This window comes from Stigmatopora argus, chromosome 19 (genome assembly GCF_051989625.1).
Source record: "Stigmatopora argus isolate UIUO_Sarg chromosome 19, RoL_Sarg_1.0, whole genome shotgun sequence".
Lineage (NCBI taxonomy): Eukaryota > Metazoa > Chordata > Actinopteri > Syngnathiformes > Syngnathidae > Stigmatopora > Stigmatopora argus.
Window position 1 is genome coordinate 8,702,533 of NC_135405.1, and position 19,290 is coordinate 8,721,822.

General features: G+C 37.4%; 2 protein-coding genes across 16 annotated transcripts in view; one reads left to right on the forward strand and one right to left on the reverse strand.

Annotated features, from left to right (window-relative positions):
* The window catches only part of fndc1 (fibronectin type III domain containing 1), a 40,003-nt gene extending 23,596 nt beyond the window's left edge, over nt 1-16,407 (reverse strand). The window contains exons 1-5 of one of the 2 annotated variants that reach the window (XM_077586727.1): nt 16,305-16,407; nt 13,792-13,843; nt 13,437-13,543; nt 5,746-5,830; nt 364-485 (exon numbers count right to left, since the gene is read on the reverse strand). The gene's annotated coding sequence lies outside the window, so the exon portion shown is untranslated. Of the gene's footprint in view, nt 1-363; nt 486-5,745; nt 5,831-13,436; nt 13,564-13,791; nt 13,844-16,304 lie in introns of both variants that reach the window. The other variant, XM_077586728.1, reaches the window with a different exon arrangement.
* Nucleotides 1-19,290, forward strand: part of otofa (otoferlin a) — a 34,559-nt gene that overhangs the window by 1,703 nt on the left and 13,566 nt on the right. For all 14 annotated transcript variants that reach the window (XM_077586715.1, XM_077586723.1, XM_077586725.1 and 11 more), the window contains exons 2-13: nt 2,662-2,720; nt 7,456-7,544; nt 10,072-10,171; nt 11,500-11,699; nt 15,909-15,979; nt 16,310-16,436; nt 16,500-16,554; nt 17,233-17,364; nt 18,291-18,353; nt 18,486-18,570; nt 18,726-18,885; nt 19,058-19,244. In XM_077586715.1, coding sequence (XP_077442841.1) covers nt 2,662-2,720; nt 7,456-7,544; nt 10,072-10,171; nt 11,500-11,699; nt 15,909-15,979; nt 16,310-16,436; nt 16,500-16,554; nt 17,233-17,364; nt 18,291-18,353; nt 18,486-18,570; nt 18,726-18,885; nt 19,058-19,244 — 1,328 coding nt within the window. The remainder of the gene's footprint in view (nt 1-2,661; nt 2,721-7,455; nt 7,545-10,071; nt 10,172-11,499; nt 11,700-15,908; nt 15,980-16,309; nt 16,437-16,499; nt 16,555-17,232; nt 17,365-18,290; nt 18,354-18,485; nt 18,571-18,725; nt 18,886-19,057; nt 19,245-19,290) is intronic.

The following is a 19,290-nucleotide window of genomic DNA, read 5'->3' on the forward strand; positions in this document are numbered from 1 at the left end:
GTTAAAAGTGGCCTTGATCAAGCGAGCAGTTCTCTCCGGTTCGGTTGCTTTTTCAGTTAAAAGAATAATGTTGTTGTTGTGTTTTCAGTTAAAAGAATAATGTTGTTGTTGTGTTCTACCCAATTGCTCCTCCCTCTGATCCTGACAAAATCACCATCATGAACCCATGAATGTGAAAGAAACATTGCCATCTTTAAATTGATTTTGTCTCATTTTTTCCTGATCATTATTCGTAATTAATTTGCAAGAATTAGAAAGTTTCCCCTCTGGCGACTTGAGCATTTTATCAATTCTCAGATTCAGTCTTGTGAAAAATAGATTAACGGACATAAATTATGGTAGAAAATGAACAGTACTACCTACTTGCATGCATGACTCAGCCTCCGTAATTGAGCGTTTCCCTGAAGGCTGTCAGTCGATTTTCCCATGTGGTTTTAACCACATGTTTGAAGGGAAAGGAGCTCGGGCAGGAAGCCACGTCCAAGCTGAAAATCAAATGTGACAATTTCAGATAAGCCCTACTTAATCATAGTCATATTATTTCAAAAAGAATGTCAGATGCTAAGCCATTCACACAAGCCTCCCAATTGAAATAGATTAGACATCTGAGTCATTGACAGCAAATGAGTTAACAACGTATTAGAAAGTCTTGACTCGTCTGATTATTGGATAAGGGACACATTTTGGGTGAAGCAGGCTTTGCGGCTTAATTGATTCTAAGGCAGACTTTGATGAGCCCACCATCTCATCATCAATTGTTCATGCTTTCGCTCAGCAGTCACTTTGTTGCCTGCCAGAAACGACTGTAAAAATTGTTGTTAATTGCAGTACTGCTCAAGATAAGACTTCAAACAGTATCATTTGACACTTGAAAAGTTTAGAATACAGCAGGGGTCTCCAAACTACGGCCCGCTACACAACGTAAATGTACCAAGCTTGTTTTCGGAATGTGGGAGGAAACCAGACCAGGTACCCAGAGAAAACCCACGAGAACGTGCAAACTGGACTGACCTATATTTGAACCCAGGACACCAAAACTGTGAGACCAACGCGCTAACTACTCACCCACCGGGCGGCCCACTCCTATTTTTTATCACTTAAATTCCAATAAGGTCATTATAAAAGCAAGTTTTTAGTTTAGTTCTAAACAGAATACCTTATATAAGCCTTATTCCATCTACTCTCACAAAGCCACGCCTCAGTGGAATTAAAAGAAAAAGGAAAAAACAGGAAAGCCAGCAGAGCTTCTGTTTTGAATAATGTAGGAGGACGCGTAACATCCTCTCTAGCATCGAGTACTGTTTATTAAAAAAAAAAAAACTGAAATATAAAAAAATACATTTGCAAGACGTGGATTTTTGTGGTGTGCATTAAAAAAACTTGAAAACATTTAAATGCCTTACAAAGCAGTTTCAAATCAAAAGACAAACTCAAAAGTATTGCAAAAACACAGTATACAAAAATGAAATACTCTTTAAACTAAACTATAATGTTCCCGTTTTTACTCTCATTCACACTCAGCATAAAATGTTTTATGTTTGTACAATTTTCCCTACACCAGCCTACCTTAATCATATCTGATATACATGGAATATTATAAATGATTACCTCACTGGGTAATAAGTGCAAAACCAGTTGCATGCAGACATTATAGAAATAAGAATGTCTATAGAAAAGAAATGTCTTCATGTCTTTATTATTAAATGTATGTCAGTGCAAACAGAAGCTTGTCTCTCTGCACTCTTATACGCGACACCTGCACAAAGCAAACCACGGCACAAAGACAATTGTACCCACATGCCCGCCGCCATTCATCAACAACACAAAACGACCAGGTGCAGCCAGCACCACTAAATCGCATGACAGCGACCAATTATCTGCTCACTTTATACAAACACTGAGTGGACACTACAATGTGATATGAGAAATAAAAGTTAATCATTAATTATTATTAAATATTAATATACCATTAATTTTCTCCATTCCATAGTAAGCCAAATACTACTATATGATAAAATAAGAATAGACCATATCCATCAAAGGACATGATTAATATTATTCATTCATTTTCACTTATCCTAATAGTCATTATGTTGATCCTAATGGACATTATAGTGAGTTAATAAAAACATATTTTCCAACAAAAAAAAAAATAGAACCTTTCTATTTTTTATCTTATTCCTACCTTCTGAAAATGGCGTGATCGGACCCAATTTACAATCACATGATTGGATCGGATACCAGACTGGAAATCTCTAACTCATGTCTATCAGTTCTAATTGATGTTTATTATATAAAAAGGTTTACAAACACCAGAGTGATTTTGTGACCCAGAGAACTAAACTACTAAATAATTTGAATCACTCAAAGTATAAACAGTTTAGGTCATATTAATAGTGCAAAAAGATTTTAAATGATTTATCTGATCTGGGAATTCAGGCGGGGTCCTACAGACTTTTTATAACTACAGCAAAAGCATCTTATTTAAACGAGTGACTTGTTTTAACCGAATGGCGAGCTTGTCATACAGGATAGATTAGACTAAAAAAAGATGTTTCGTGTTTGTCATATAATTGGCACCACCCCTCTTTGGGGGCTATGACATTATTATTCCAATGCGTATCATGAACCTGATGTCTTGATTCATCTTTACCTTTACAGGGTTGCCATTCTACAGCCGTGTGGCGGCCAACTGTGAGGATGTGGCTCATTTCAATCAGGTGGGGATGTTTTAAATTCCTTTGATTATGACAACTAGGGAACTTGGATTTATTCATTCACATACAAAGTGGTTTTGTTTCCAGGATAAACTCACAGCACAATAAAATTACGGTAAATAGATTATTGCACTGTAATTAATGACGCAATTCAATGAGGTTTACCAAAGGGACAATTTTCGCTGATTATACTACAATTGAATCTTGGGAAGAAGTGCGTGGGGCTTTATTAGATTGGAACAAGACTTGCAAACAAGGTGATAAGGAAAATGAAACAAATGAACATTTCCAAGCCATATATAGCCTTTCAACTATAATTGATGTGGAAATTGTAATATCGCAGGAACAATATTATTCATAACAACACTGAAATGAGCTGAGGACAATGCAGGATTTCACCTGAGGACTATTGTCGGCCACTGGTGGGTGATTTTTTCTAGCATGATGTGAAAATATGGCTCTCCACTGGGTTTTATCACAAAAAAAGTAACTAGGAAATGTATTCGCCAGCCGCAGCTCATAAGCAGTGTCATTCCCGAAAGCCTGATGGTTCCCAATAAATTCCTTTAATGGTCCAATGGGTTAAAAAATGGCAGAAACACGTCAAAAATATCTGCCGTGACAGTATTCCTTGCATGACTCGAGTGCCTATCACTGATTTGTGTTGACAACCTCATTTGTTGCTGTGTGCTGGGGAGGTCATTAGCATCACTCAGCATCAATAGAATGTCCAGGGGAACAACTTCAAATGGCCTCTGCGACCTAGTGTGTGTATATACGTGTGTGTGAGAGTGTGTGGTTATGCTGGTGCCAGAGCATCTCCGTATGAATATATGAATTGCCCCCCTGGCCTGTCTCTTTGCGCAGAAATGCTGAAATGTGGCCTTATCTGTAGCAACACTTGCATGCCTCAGTAACCCTGGTGTTGAGGGACCATTAGCATAGAGCAGTGAGTCTTGTTGCTTTATGCATGGTCTAGCAAAAATGCCTTTGAACTAGTATGCCGATTGCCTGGATGGGGAATGTGCATTCATTATTCATCCAATGGTTGAGATTTAGCTTTTAGCTACGGCGCACTAGTGCCTCGCCCTCACTGGTTAGACAGAAGTAGAGCAGGGAACGTTGAAGCCTGCAAGTACTGGGAAGTTTGGGTGCTTGGCTGCAATGCAGCGTTGTGATGTGTGTTTAATACGATGTGTCTGCGTGGGGTGGGGGGAAGAAACCAAAACAAAGGTAGCAAAAGACGATATTACGCAAGAAAGATGCAGAAATGTCCTTTCACCATGAATGAGCAGGCAGCTGCTAGAGTTTAACTTTTAGATAATAAGATGGGAATTATGTAACTAAACTTATGTTTTGTATATTTTTGGATTTACATTGTATGTGTCAACTGGAATTTGTCATGCACCACTACAGACACTTTCCAAAATGGACATATTTCAAAAATAGTGAATAACTAAATACTAATAACGATCTGAATTCTTAGAAATAATATGTGATAAACATTATTTGCATGCTTCTGATTAGAGTGTCATACTTACAAACATAAATTGATACTCATGACAAATGTCTTTAGGTTTCATAAACCTTAATCTAACCAAAAGACAATTTTTTAAATTATCTTAAAAATTGACATGATTTACTGAATGACATATAATGTAATCTGTCATAAGCATCATTTATTTTATTATGACAGACTGCCATAATAAGAATAATTAAAAAAAGGATAACCAATATGGGTTCAAAAACAAGGCTCTATAATCAATATAGACAAAATTATATATACATTCAATTACACTAGCTAACCCTGTAGTTGCAAAAATAATAAGTATATTGTATAACCAATCATTTATAATCTACATCAGTTTACAGACCCCCCATCTGCTGTGTTGGGAATTCTGTTCCCTCTCAAAGTGTCCTCAATAAATGATGATTCCAGAAGAATATTTTCACTAACAGGGGTCCAGGGTCATAAAAGACGCAGACTGCAAATATAAATACAGCCAAAGCAAGCAAAGAGGAAAAACGCAGAACTGAGAACGTAATGCGTCGGAAATTAAACTGGAAAAATAAACTTTATGCTGAAGCTGTGTCAGTAATACGGTTTGCATCCATATGCATTAGCTTGGACTCGCTCTGCTTTAATGAGCCCCACTCAGCTGAAACAAGACGGCAAACTTAAGAGTGTGGGGGCACAACATTATTCTCGTGAAGGGAGGAATTCCGTTTCAGCAGATTTTAGTTTTAAATAAAAGATTTGGTTGTCCCCTAAAGGCACTGCAGGTATTGATTTTTTGGGATTCTTTTTTTTACCTCAAGCAATTTGCAGTCGTGAGAAGCAAAAATAGCATCCTCTGGTGAATGGCATTATAGTTCCCGTTTTTCTGGTGTTTGGCTACAATTTGCTAGTTTATTTGTTATTTACATGATAAATAGTGTCTAGGGTTATTGCTACAAATACGGCAATGAGAATATGGATCGAGGGTTATGGAATTAAAAGAAAAAAATCTTGTTAAAAACATAACTTCTATTGGATAACAGATATGTAACACACTAAAAAGGTGGCATTTTCTAGCCTGATAAGAATGTGGTTTCTACTTTCTCTTCCTGTATCACATCATGGATTTAACTGCCTAATGACATGGCAACGTCTTAAACACCTCATGAAAATATGACACTTCATCATGAATATGAAACTGAATAAACTTCATGCTGAACATAAGAAAAACATCATCAACCACATAATGAAAATACTTACAATAAAGCCAATATTGTGAGTTCACACGCTATTTATCTGATAAGGAAGTTCCTCATTAGAACAGCTCATGCATCATAAAAATATCTTAAGAAAAGCAGTGTTACATTGCTTTTTTTATTATTATTGTCACATCTCCTGCTGTTTCCTAATAATAAAGTGTTCTCTGCCTGTTAAAATGCAGTTTCTCCACCTTCATAATTTGACTTCTACTTTGTATTGCTTTATAAAACTGTTAACTTTCCACATCAGAGTATATCTTCCTCTCCTTACCTCAAATTCTTCTCTTGCCACTTTTATCCTTTAAGAAGACACCGACAGAGGATTTTCTTCACGTTCAAAAGATGTCTTCCTTCACCTATGCAGAAAAAATGCAAGGTTGTTATTTGTATAAAATCCTACTGTTCAAAGAGTTGTCACTCAAGCCCATTCGTATTATAGAGGAGTTTTCATGCTCTGTATCCAAGGCAACAAAAATTAAAGGATTACACGGTCATCACAGTATTGCAGCTCAGTATGGCAGAAGTAAAGGCCTCTCTTCATTTTTGTGCAGTTAGCCGCTACGATAGTACGCAGTGGACTAAAGGCTTTTTGTGTATGGGGAGTCACTTTTAATGAGCCAATTAGAATGTCCGTCATACAGTACGGGCACTGGAGGTGCATCTTGAAAAGGTAATGAGCGAGTTCCCCTAAAAAAATCAGTTTTTGCCAACGTTGCATTAAAATCATTAAATAGTCTTTTCCTATTGAGAGTAACAGCTGCCAGCCCAATTAAAACAGATTCAACCTCCATTACCGTCAATGGCCGCCCACCAATGAGGTAAAGACTGCCAATATTTTAAATGTTTTTTTTACGTATTGGATTTTGGTCCCTGTATGTGTTTGTGAGTGAGTTATAGTCCGTATACTGTATTCATGGTCAATGACACGTTTTTTTTTGCTCTGGGGAAATTAAGTTTGTCATCCATTGACTTGAGTTGTTAAACTGCCAAAATCAGGTTTGCACTGCTGTTTGTAAGCATCCGGTGCTCAATTTTTGCCACGTGTGTTGTGATCCATGAAACATTATCACTGTGTGCATGTACGCTTTTGGGGTCTAAATGCACTGACAGTTGGAGGAACCCCAGGATTTGGTTAATGGGATGAACAAAGGACAAATTGATAGCCTGCCTGCAAGCCTGCAGTGTTTTCTTGAACGTGAGACGTATATCAGCAGGAGACTTTTAATGAGTTTTAAATCACATTTTCAACCTTCGCTCCTTCTTCACGGTGTTCTCTGAAATAGAACAGTTTTCAGCACAACGGGAAACCCACTGAAGGATTATATTACCAGTGATTTAAAGTCCTAACCTTCCTGTTTTTATGGCATCAATCCAGCAAAGTGTAATTTTGGTAAAGGTGGGATATTTATTGAGTGATGGTGGTTGATGGTGAAATCTGTCCTTCTGTTTGTGCGCATTATTGGTCGTATTATTGTGTCCTTGAGCAAGACATGTCACACAATTTTCGTTGTTTGCGAGTAGTGTGAGAATGAGTGGATGATGGTGGTCAATGGGGCTGTTGGTGTAAATTGGCTGCCTCACTTCTGTCAGACTGCCCCAGAGTAGCTGTGGCTACAATAGTAGTTTAGTGCCACCTAGTGTGGAGTGAATGAATAATGAATTAAAGAGAGCTGTTAAAATTAATTCATTTATTCATGTTCAACCCCGCTTTTCCTTGTCAGAGTCAAGGGTTGATGACTTGGATCAAAATCCACCAAAGTCAGACCAAAAGAACCACTGCACCATCAGGTGGCCTTTTTTAAAATTATTTTTTAGTTTAAAAAGAACAAAATACACACCCTATGAACGTGGCTGTAGAAGTCAAATCTTAAAAATGAGAGGTGGCAGAAATAATGTTTTGTTTGACTATGTCTGAAATCAAGTGAAGCAGTTGACTTAAGAAGTTTAAAATAAAATTTCTTTTAACAATCTGTGTCTTCAGAGCTTTCGGTGGCCAATTGCAAGCACATTAGATGGCAACGAGATGCTGGAGATCCAAGTTTACAATTACAGCAAAGTCTTCAGTAACAGGTAAAGCCGTGTTTATCACACAGAAACTTTTTTTCCAGTTTCTCATGAGGAAGGAATCCAATATGCCCACAGGACGCAAGTGCTTGTACTAAATTGAATTACATGTTTATGCAATGGACTGCGAACCACAACCACAGTATTCATATCTAATCTTAGTGGTCATTTTGATATATATATATATATATATATATATATATATATATATATATATATATATATATATATATATATATATATATATATATATATATATATATATATATATATATATATATATATATATATATATATATATATATATATATATATATATATATATATATATATATATATATATATATACATATTGCCTTGATTCAAAGTTGAAAGCTGCACTATTGTGTTGCTTTTAAGCATCCGCAACTAACTGCAAAATCTGTCGGACAAATCTGGTCACCCAGAATACTGGGGTCCAATAATTGACAATGCTTTGAGCATATGATTTAACACTGCACTATCACCACTATACACCCCAAAAATAAATAGGGATTCAGGACACATTAAAAAAGTAGAATCTCAGAGCTACCTATTCATACTCCTACACACTTTGACAGTGTGTGTCCAATAAGTCTTTCCTGAGCTAAAGACTGGTGGCAGGCCTGTCTGACAGATATCCTGCCAGCTCACCAGAAGGATGCTATTAATCCTCACAGCAGTATTGCCTCAGAGTTGCCAAAGTAGAAACTAGGGAAATAGCCCAAGATAAAACCTAAATTTAAACATGTTTTCTACAACATCTAGTGCAGAAACACTATCTTCTATTGGACAGTTATTGGTCACTATATTAATTTCCAGGATTTGGAAAACTACAATGAGAATTGAGAGATGTATGAGACGAAGAGATTGAATGTGCTTCGTCATTATCATCAGCAGCAAAACCACTAGTGTGTCAAGTCCAGTGACTACACATTCAATAACAGCAGCACAGTACGCACATACAGAAAGCACTGATGCAGCTATTCCTCGACACCAGTTGTGATTTTATGGCCTTTCCTTTGCTGTAGCTGGAGATAATAATGTGTGTTTATCACATTAACGTTCAAACAGGGACAGCGCAATTGTACAATAAAGCTCTTTATCCTAGAAAAAGCTCTAAACTAGGCGAATTTGAAAAAATCTGTTTAAAAGGAACATGCCTGAAAGTTGTTCACCAGCCAGAAACGGACGGGTAAGGTTCACCCCCCAAAAAACGAAACTAAACAAAACACACAAAAGTTTAAAAGGAAAAAAAACATAACATTTTGATTGCAAGGAATTCATGAGGTACCACATAAGAACGTGGACTAGATACATTATAACTCCAAATAGTCATTCAGCTAAGGTGCCAGCTAAAGTGCAAGCAAGCCACTGACCACACAGTGTGTTCTTCATTTATAACTTATAGGTTTGTGGGATAAAATCACTTTCGGGGGAAACTATTTCTATTATTCAACAGCTCTAATTGGCCAACTCAATGGTGACTAAATCTTTACATGTAGGTTATGTAAGCAGCAAAGCCTTTACTTTATGTTCATTCCTAATTATGCTGTCGGTGACTTGAGGATGAATTGGATTTAAACGACAATTATTTCAGTATAGTTCATTTTGGTATATGCATAACTCTAAAAGTCGTAATTCATTTAGACACGTGTCTAGAGGGAAATCATGAGTCGATAAAGTGCACATTTATGCCAAACATCTTGAAAAACTTTTGAAATATTCTTCCAGTGAGTTGGTGTAACTATTTTATGAGTTAATAAGTTATTTTCTTGCTCTAACCCATTTAGTTTTAACACTAAACCACCACAATGTCTAACAACAACAATTCAACATTGTTTGTGTTCGCTTGCATTTTTAAGTCAGGAGATAAAAGTAGCATTGGCTGTATATTTCTCAATGAATTCTTAATGTGGGCGATAATAACATATGTTTAAGAAATTATTTACTTTATTATCTGCCTTGGCTGCGGTGGACAGTAAGTCTTCAATGGAGGAGACATTTTAAGTAAAAATAAATGTGATGGACAATTTTAAAAAGTGCACATTTATGCCAAACATCTTGAAAGATTTGTACAATTATACTGTAATGTCTTCACTATTTTCTAGCTAAACAGAAACTTGTCATATATCCTTATTAAACATTAATGATGTTTTCCAAAACTTTAGAAATATTCTTCCAGTGAATTGGTGTAACTATTTTATGAGTTAATAAGTTATTTTCTTGCTCTAACCCATTTAGTTTTAACACTAAACCACCACAATGTCTAACAACAATACAACATTGTTTGTGTTCGCTTGCATTTTTAAGTCATTGGCTGTATATTTCTCAATGAATTCTTAATGCGGGGGATAATAACATATGTTTACGCAATTATTTACTTTATTATCTGCTTTGGCTGTGGGGCACAGTAAGTCTAATGGAGGAGACATTTTAAGTCAAAATAAATGTGATGGACAATTTTAAGTCTACAGTGAAGCAACCATATAATCTTATGCAATCCCTTCTGCAGATTAGTGGGGACTTTCTGCATGGTGCTCCAGAAGTTGGCAGAGGAGGGACACCTCAGAGTGACAGACACACTTATAGATGATAATAACACATCCATAAACGTGAGTATGGATTATTTTTATGATTACATAATGAATTCAATGGTTAGGTTTTAGAAACTAAAGTAATATTCCTTTAAAGATACATCGTCTTTTTTAATGGCCCGAATGAATAAAATGTATATACATTTGTTCATTTGTTAATTTTTAACTACAATGGTATCGGATTAGTACATTACATTGAATGATTGTATGAGATTAAGGGGTATACAAATAAAAAAATAAAATAAAAAATAATTCCTGAGATGTTTTCCAAGAGAGAGCAGCTCTTTTGCATGTTATGTTTTCGGGTAAAAATGGATTAGTCTCTTGCCTAAAGCAGTTACATTGTATTGTTGCACTTAACAGTAATTATAGCTATAGAAGGAAACTTTTTTAAGTCTTTAAAGACTTGGAGTGAAGATGATGGTGGTTGTAAATGAGGCAGGTTTAAGGACTTCCAGCAGTGAGTTGGGATAGAAGAGCTGGACGTGATGTTTTTCAGATGATAACGGGCGCAGTGAGAGCGCTTTGAGGCTTAAAGTGCACACAATAAGAGGCAACATTAAGAATTCTCAAAATGAACGCTGTGCAGAAACGAAGCTCAAGGTTAACGCTTGCCTTCGCAACTATGCTTTGAAGTGGTTGCTATAGTAACATAAAATAAAAGGAGATTGATTGCCATGTGAGAATAAGAGAAAGAAATCTCAGCAAGCAAGAGAAAACTTTCACTCAAAACATATTTTCCTTCTCATCTGTCTTTCTGTTCACAATAAATTGGCTGCAATGGAAATTAAGTAAAAGTCAGGAGAAAAATCACCCGCGCACGAGAGACAAATTATATAGATGCCACTTTTTGACAGCGATTTTGACAAAATTTCCTCCGGGAGAAAGCATGGCGATGATTTACAGAGTTCTCCGAATCCATTTCCCATTATGGCAGCTGTTTTCACACGCAATTAAACACAATAACTCAGAAATAAAAAATGCGTTAGCCCGAAGGTAGGGTAAATTATGTCTAACTGCAATAGTGGAAGAATAAATTAGCTACTAAATTTCGGGAAATCGATTATATTTAAAGCTTTTTATACATCACTACATAAATAACAGCGGTGACGACTATTGCCGTAAAAGGTGTTTTCATTATAAATTTCCCTCTTTTACTAACAACCACAACACACTGTAACTTGGGTAAGTGAGTTCAGCTAATATAAACTCTTAGATAAATTAGGACTACCGGAAATAAAACGTTGTTGAGTTATAAAAAGCAAAATGTAGAACATAAAATAAAACCTGTATTATTGAATGTGGACGTCATGTTAAATCTAACAGTGACTTTCTCTGCTTTTCAGACCAGCGTCACAATAGAAATCAGATACCAATCAATGGATGGCACAGAAGGCACATGGAGTAATGGCGAGCATCTGGATGTTCCCGACGACCGTGATGGGATTTTTACTTTTGAGACAGACAGCTTACTATCAGGGCAAAGCCAGCGATCGGGAGCATCGGCGAAAAGATCTCTGCAGGGATCCATACCGACGTTCAGAAAGTGAGTCCAACAACCGTCAATAAACACTGTCGATCGGGTTCAAAACTGAATCATTCCGAATGATTTCTGTCTATCCCAGCTGACATGAATACTTTATGTTCCCATACTGGCAGTACTGGTTGGTCCTTGGAAGGGTTGTTCATGCGTACGGAACAATCTAGAGTTCGTAACGCGCCAAAGCGCAGATCTGTCTTCTGGCAAAGTGCACATCAGAAGGCTTGAGAAAGTTTCACGGGAAATCTTGTTTTCAAAAACTATTCCATGTCTTACAATTGAAAGACAAGCCTATTAAGCTGCCTTTTTCCTAGAGTTTCTAGTCGTCCCGCATTTAAAAAAAAATGCTTTCCCGTTTCTGCGCAGTAAATGCAATTTGACGGTAATTGGACTGGATCCCTGGAACCTTGTAGGCAGAGATAAGGTCACTAAGAGAGTGACCTCATCCTAGAGTCAGACGTTCCTGGGTTTGAAAGCCAGCGGGAGAAGAACATGAGGCGCAATTAAGGATGAAGTTCTGCAACACTTGGTATGGTGGTAACTGATGGAAGTTTGATGCTTTCCTCTTGTTAACTAATTCACGAACATTGAGTGATGATATTTCTTATTTCAACAGTTAATAATTGTGTTTATACATTATAATAAACCTTCCATTGATGCAAGCCTTTTTGAAAATGTGACAAATAGTAAGAACGTTAGAAATGTACAGTGGACTACTTGCATCTACTGTATGTGTCCTGCGATTGGCTGCTTAGTGACCAATCAAGGTCAAACTCAGACCTCTCAAAAGCACAAGGACATCTTGGATAGGATTCATTTTACACACTAATGAGGACAGGTGCCAAAGAATATCGATGGGTGAATTTCCTCTAAAACTATTATTAGGGGCATAAACTGTTTATTACATTGTACAAGTCTTAGTAAAGTTTTTTCGCGCTTGCCTTAGCATAAAAAAATCTGCCTATTCGTTCCAATTGCAGTCAAGATTTCCTCGAGGTATTTTGTCTATGGTCACACGAACTTTTTTTCAAAGAGTGTATTCTTTAGGAATCACACTTTATCCTACAGAGTATATTCAAGTGCAGCTCGTAATGCATGCAGTATTTTGTTATCTTCACCTAAAAATGAAAGGCATTCCACTGTATTTTGCTGGAGGCTACCATCTCTTCTCCACCCGTCCCAGTGTGGGATCTGTGCCTACCGGATGATTTATGACAGTTCCTTTAACTATATATATTTTTTCTTCGCTGCACTTCAGTGAGAAATTTCTGCTGGGATTTTGTTATCCCAAGTGTATATATATCGACTACTGTGTGTAGGTGGACTGGTGATGCTGCAAAATCACATTTCATTTGAGTTACTTCACGTGAAAAGGCCATAAAATAAAGTTATGTCAGATCAGGTCATCCTCCCGTTCATTACTCAAGCTATTTCTTATCAAATATTGTATGGGTTATGCAGTTGAAGATGTCGTTCTTCATTGCTTTCTCTTTTGTTGTTATTTTCAGTGATAGGTTATATAAAAAAATGTCAGTAATTTGTCCTTTTTATGTCCCAGTCGTGATACTTGGCCGCTGTTGGGGACAGTGACTTAATAAAAACCTGTCATATTTACTGAATATCGTGCATAAAAATATTGAATTGAGTAAGCCTGAAAGACACGTTCTTTTCCTAGGTGGTTGCTACAGAGACAATAAAACATTCATTCCAAGTGAATATGTAGATATAAGTAAATCAACTCACTCATGCACTGCAATTTTTTTTCCTTCTTCCTTTCTGGCTCATATTGCATGCAGTATGTAGGACTTCTTCAAATCAACTGCACTCAAACACTTGATAAAATATGAGGTCTGGAACACAAGGAGAATTACTACAAAAACTGTGTGGATAAAAGTTACTACCAAAAAAGTACAAAAAAAATCCAGAAGGAAACGGTAACTCTGAGGCCATCCTGTTATTATATCCCAGATTTGTTTACTGAAGATAAATATATCTCAGAATACTAATGAATATCTGCCCCATAGTCAGGTAAACGTACTACACCGTTAATTATCTAGTTTACCTTAAGGACCCCCAGAATGGAAAAAAGTTCACTCACCTGTCAAATGCGTGAGTAATGTTCTGTGCTCTTGCATGTGTGATCTGGATCCCTGTGAACAAAGGAGAGGGAAAAAAACTACCGTCAAAGTCCATTCAGCAAGCCCACAGTGCAAAACACACCAATGAATTATTAATATTGCTGTATTATTTATATACTGTGCATTGTTAAATTGAATAGTGTAAATTCAAAGGCAGCCATCCGGCTCTTAAAATTAGCACCAAACTTTCCCATGTGGCGTTTGCTGTGTCGTTATGTTGAGTAACTGAGCCTCAGGTCGTTCATTTCCAAGTGCAAAATACACGTGTAACGAGACAACAATTCCCTGCTGACATTCATAATTAATTTGCAAGCCCCCCACTAGCATAAACAGAGAATGGTTCATTTTTTTAACGCCAAGCTCACTTCATCAATCCTTGTCAGGAGCGGCAGTTAGGGGGGGTGCTGAGGGTGCGTTCGTACCCGGGCCCCGGCAAAAATTGTTTCGTAGTGTTAATTAAAATAGCCAAGAAATCTGATTTTTGCATACTTTGTGTGAGCATGTTATGCTGACAGGACATGAATGATATTTGACGTGTGCAGGAGTGATGTTTAAATTACATTTCTGGGTTTACTAAGTCCCAGTGGAAATTGGACATTCTTTTAAATCGTACTGTTTTGGATGATTGACGGTGTCTTTATTAAAGGACACATGATGAAGTGTCAAACCTAATGGATGTGTTAGTCTACTTTTAATGACTTCTTACTTGGTTGCTCGGCGTCACATTTTGATGTTTGTTAATGATGATGATTGATGTATTGACCCACAACATCTTTGATCTGGTAGTTACCACCCACTTTATTTTACTACACGTTTATAGTACTTCCCTCATACCCTCCCTCCAATAGGTCCCTCCCTCCATCCTCCTTCCATCCACTTATGGTCCCACCTGCTTCTTTGCTTGTTTTGGATTTTCAGCTCTTGAAAGATGACAAATAGTTTTGTAAGAAGGATTTATGTTGACACCTTTGTTGACTAGACTGGGACAAGTGTTGAATTTGGTAGGTATGGCAAGATGCTGTATTTCAAAATGTGTGATTTTGGGGGCGGTGTTTATCTTGAATGGCAAAAAAATGTCCATTGGATATTTTTTCTCAAGTCAATTTGTACAAATAGTATGGCTTTTAATGAACTAAACATTAAGTGAATGAAATCTATATTTAAAATTGTTGCAGCAAGTGATGTAAAAACCAACCAGGACCTTGATGTTTAATTTACGTTGTGGTGGTATTTAGTCTTGCTAGTGTTCAAATGGCACTTGCATTAATTTGCCAATCAGTCAATTGAAAATGCCATGTTTTCACTGAATGTATATTACCATTTAATTTATTGTGCTTATGTGCAAGATGAAATTGCCCAAAGGACAAACCCTTCATAATTTTTCATTGCTTCTTTTATAATTTGATGAGTTTCTAAATGATGGATTTTAGTGTAAGCTCCATTTTTCCACATTACATCATGAAATATTTCACTATGTGTAGTGAATTACCTGTCAGTAATATATCACATGTCACTTTTCCCATTGTACAGCCATTGAAAGTTTCCACGGCATTCTCATTTATTAAGATTCACCTCTAACCTGAAAACAGTTTTTAAACTTGAACCATCAAGTTCACTATGAAATTTGTCTGTCTGTTTTTCCCCATGTGGAATGGGGATAATGACAGAAACAGGACCCAGGTATCGTATGCCAAACTGTGAATGCTTCAGGACGCAAAGGCAAAAGCGCATTCATTAAATCCTGACACGTATCCATATCTGCAGCAAATTGGACAGTCACACTCATTCTGAATTATTAAGGCTGTTCATTGGTGGGCTGTCACTGCTGACATCACACGTCTTTGTAGTTGCTGGGATATGTGATCTAGATAATACAAATGTGAAGAAACCGGAGACTCTTGTTTTTGGGGGCATTTCAATGTGGTGCTGAGTCGCTATGATTGGTTTGGTGGTGTTTAGTTCCCTCTCGGTCATTGTCAATCTTGTGGCTTTGGGCCCAGTGATTGAAAGTGACCTTGAAGGGCAATTGTTGGAGGATCAAGTTCAAGTTCTTGCTCTTCTGTGACTTCCTTGACAGATCAGGGAAAACAGTGTTTGCAGCTATGAAGCTGGGCAAGATCAGGAGCTCAAAAGATGACCACAAGAAAGGTAAAAACCGAGTCTTGAGCTCAATTAGGCAATTCAGCATCATGTCCCAGGGTATGCATCAAAACGGATCAGCATTAGACCTCCAAATTGTACTTATTCAGATATTCTGTTATTTTCTCCATCAAATGAGATTGATATAATAATTGCGAAACGACTCACCAATGAATTAAAATAATAAATATTAACTTGGCAATACACTGCTACATTAAGGTGTTGTCCAAAATCATTTCAAATGAAAAAAGAAAAACTGAATAATGCTAACAACAGCAAAGTTAAGCAAAAGTAGATTTTGGTTGTTCATTTTGAATACTCCAACTTTTTGTACCTGAGATGAGCCAGCAGTTCTGGACATGGAAGACCTAGATAAGAAGGCGATACGTCTTGCTGGAATGTTGGAACCGGACGCCATCTCTCTAGCATCTGTCACTGCCGTCACAACAAACATCTCCAATAAGAGGTTTCAGCTTTTTTTTTTACAATAAAAAACATACTCACTATAAACACAAGAATATTTTTTTAGGTCCAAACCAGATATCAAGATGGAACCGAGTTCAGGACGGCCAGTGGATTACCAGGTTTGTACACTTGTTTGTTTAACTTGTCAGTTCTTTCTGTCAGTGTTTCTATAGAGGAAAAATTGGACTGTCTTGCGCAAAAATCTGCGCTAATGGTACCTTTAGTCTAAAAACAATTATTTCAAAACAATAAGTTATTATACAGACTAGTGATCAGTGTCAATTTTTCCATTTGTTTTTGTCACGCACGAGGCCAACAATGAATAAATGAAAGAACATTAAACTTAATAAGCTGTAGAAGAGCCCTAGAGTAAATGCATAAAATCATCCACTCTACTCGCTTTTGTTGTGGTAAAGTAGGACCTGAAAATATGCATCACATGAAAAAAAGTGAGCTGACAAACAGTTGCATGCAATTTCATGTTTTTGTGAAAGCAATAGATGTTTTGTATGCCTCCCAGCCTTTATGTCTGCTTCTCATCTCATATAAAGGTTAATTATACTAGAGAGATACCTTAAGCGCATAATGGCTTTATCGAAATGTTGTATTAGTTTAGCGCTTGGAGATATTGTTAAATGGAAGTCTGGGAAAAGCACAGAATCAGGGAGATTATTTGATTAAATTAAGGTTAATGATTTGTGCGATTTGTTTAAGGCTTGCAAATGTTGCAGCCTGTTAACCTACTACGTATCGGCAGAGTGTGACGATGTTACTGACCGATTATCGTCTGCATTCAGATTAGCATCACAATCATCGAGGCCCGCCAGCTAATTGGCCTTAACATGGACCCTGTGGTGTGTGTGGAGATTGGCGATGAAAAGAAGTACACGTCCATGAAGGAATCCACCAATTGTCCATACTACAACGAGGTACAATTTCCAGGCGATAAGACGCCAACTCACTTTTGCATTGTAGTTGAAACTGATTCCAAGGCTATAAACGGACTGCATGATTAGCTCCCATAAAAACCAAGCCATGATTGCCTGGTCATTGAATTAAACTACATCCTCACAGGGCCAAAACAGGCAATTTAAGGAAGAGAGGAAATGGGAATGTGTTTTCGGAGGCCTGCAATAAGCCTTTAGTACATATTATAGCAAGGTCCACCAAAGCTTCAGTGTTAACCAAATTGGAAATAGCAAAACATGAGGGAGTGATTGATATAAAATACATGTAATCACGATGGGGGTTGGGAGCATTCCATCCAACATAAGTGCAAAGGGTTATTTAAAAAAAAATGGGGATCTAGTTTGTGCAACTTTATATTAAGAGTCATTTCCAGGGAAATAAATACCTTAGCCAAAGTGTTCCCAAAGAGCTTTACTTGCAAGATGTTCCCTTGCATCATGCTGAGCTCAATCTCCGCCTAGCGAATCCTGTTGAGAAAAGAAGAAGCGGTCAGAGTTTGTCTGCTATCGATTCTTTTGTCTGTGACAGAAACCCCTGCGGACACACAAGCTGAAAGGTAAACCTATCAGCATAATGGTCCTCACAGCTTGCAAGTGGTTTTTCTCACCCTTCGCTGAAGTTCTCTATCAATCATGGATATCTCTCGCCCAGTGAAGAGTGGTGATATGGACAATACTGATTGTATGACAGCAAATGTGCTTGCCTGGCTCCTTTAGTAAAAGTCATTTCCAGATAGACTTTCTCCACACTCAGTGCTGACACCACCGTGGAGAGATCATTATCACAGCTCTCACTAGCTACTCAATTATGCCTTTGAACATTGTATTGATGTGCACTGATCGCTAACATTATATTAATGAAACCATTTTTTTCCCTCTCCATGCAGTATTTTGTCTTTGACTTTCATGTACCCCCAGATGTCATGTTTGATAAGATCATTAAGCTCTCGGTAAGATTGATCACACAACCCTTATTGCTTTAAAAAATCATTATATTTCCATTACTACAGCCTATTATCAAATAAACATTTTGTCAGCATTTGCACTTTGCGTTGATATGCATTTCTATATTCTGCGGTTAGGTCATTCACTCTAAAAACCTTCTTCGAAGTGGAACACTGGTGGGAAACTTCAAGATGGATGTTGGGACTGTTTACCACCAGCCCGGTAGGATGCAAATCTAAGCATAGGAATGAATACTATAATGTAAAGACAAATTGCTGTCATTTCACAAACCAGATGGTACTAACTACTGAGCCTGATTGTGTGAAAACTTGAACATTTTAACGATTAAATGACGGAATCATTCACATGATCCTCAGAGCACCAGTTCTATCACAAGTGGGCCATCCTCTCCGACCCTATTGACATCACAGCAGGCTGCAAAGGCTACCTGAAGTGCGATGTGGCTGTGGTGGGAAAAGGTGACAATATCAAGACCCCACACAAGGCCAACGAGACCGATGAGGATGATATTGAAGGGTGGGCGACACAATGTATTTGAAAGGCCAATAAACAGTCATGAAAACTCTGTTGTCCATCACGAGACACCCTCAAACATACACCATCGAACATCAATGTATCTAGATATAAAATGAATTCACCTAAACGCTAAGCTTCTGTAGTCTATATTTCCTAACTTTCTGTCTATCAGGAACCTGCTTCTACCCGAAGGCATCCCGGCTGAACGTCAATGGGCCAGATTTTATGTTAAAGTCTACCGTGCCGAGGGTCTTCCTAAAATGAACACCAGCATAATGGCTAACGTAAAGAAGGCTTTCATAGGAGAGAATCGGGACCTGGTGGACCCTTATGTCCAAGTGCACTTTTCTGGGCAGAAAGTAAATTTTCTCTACAAATCAGGTCACTGTTAGATGAACAAAAGCA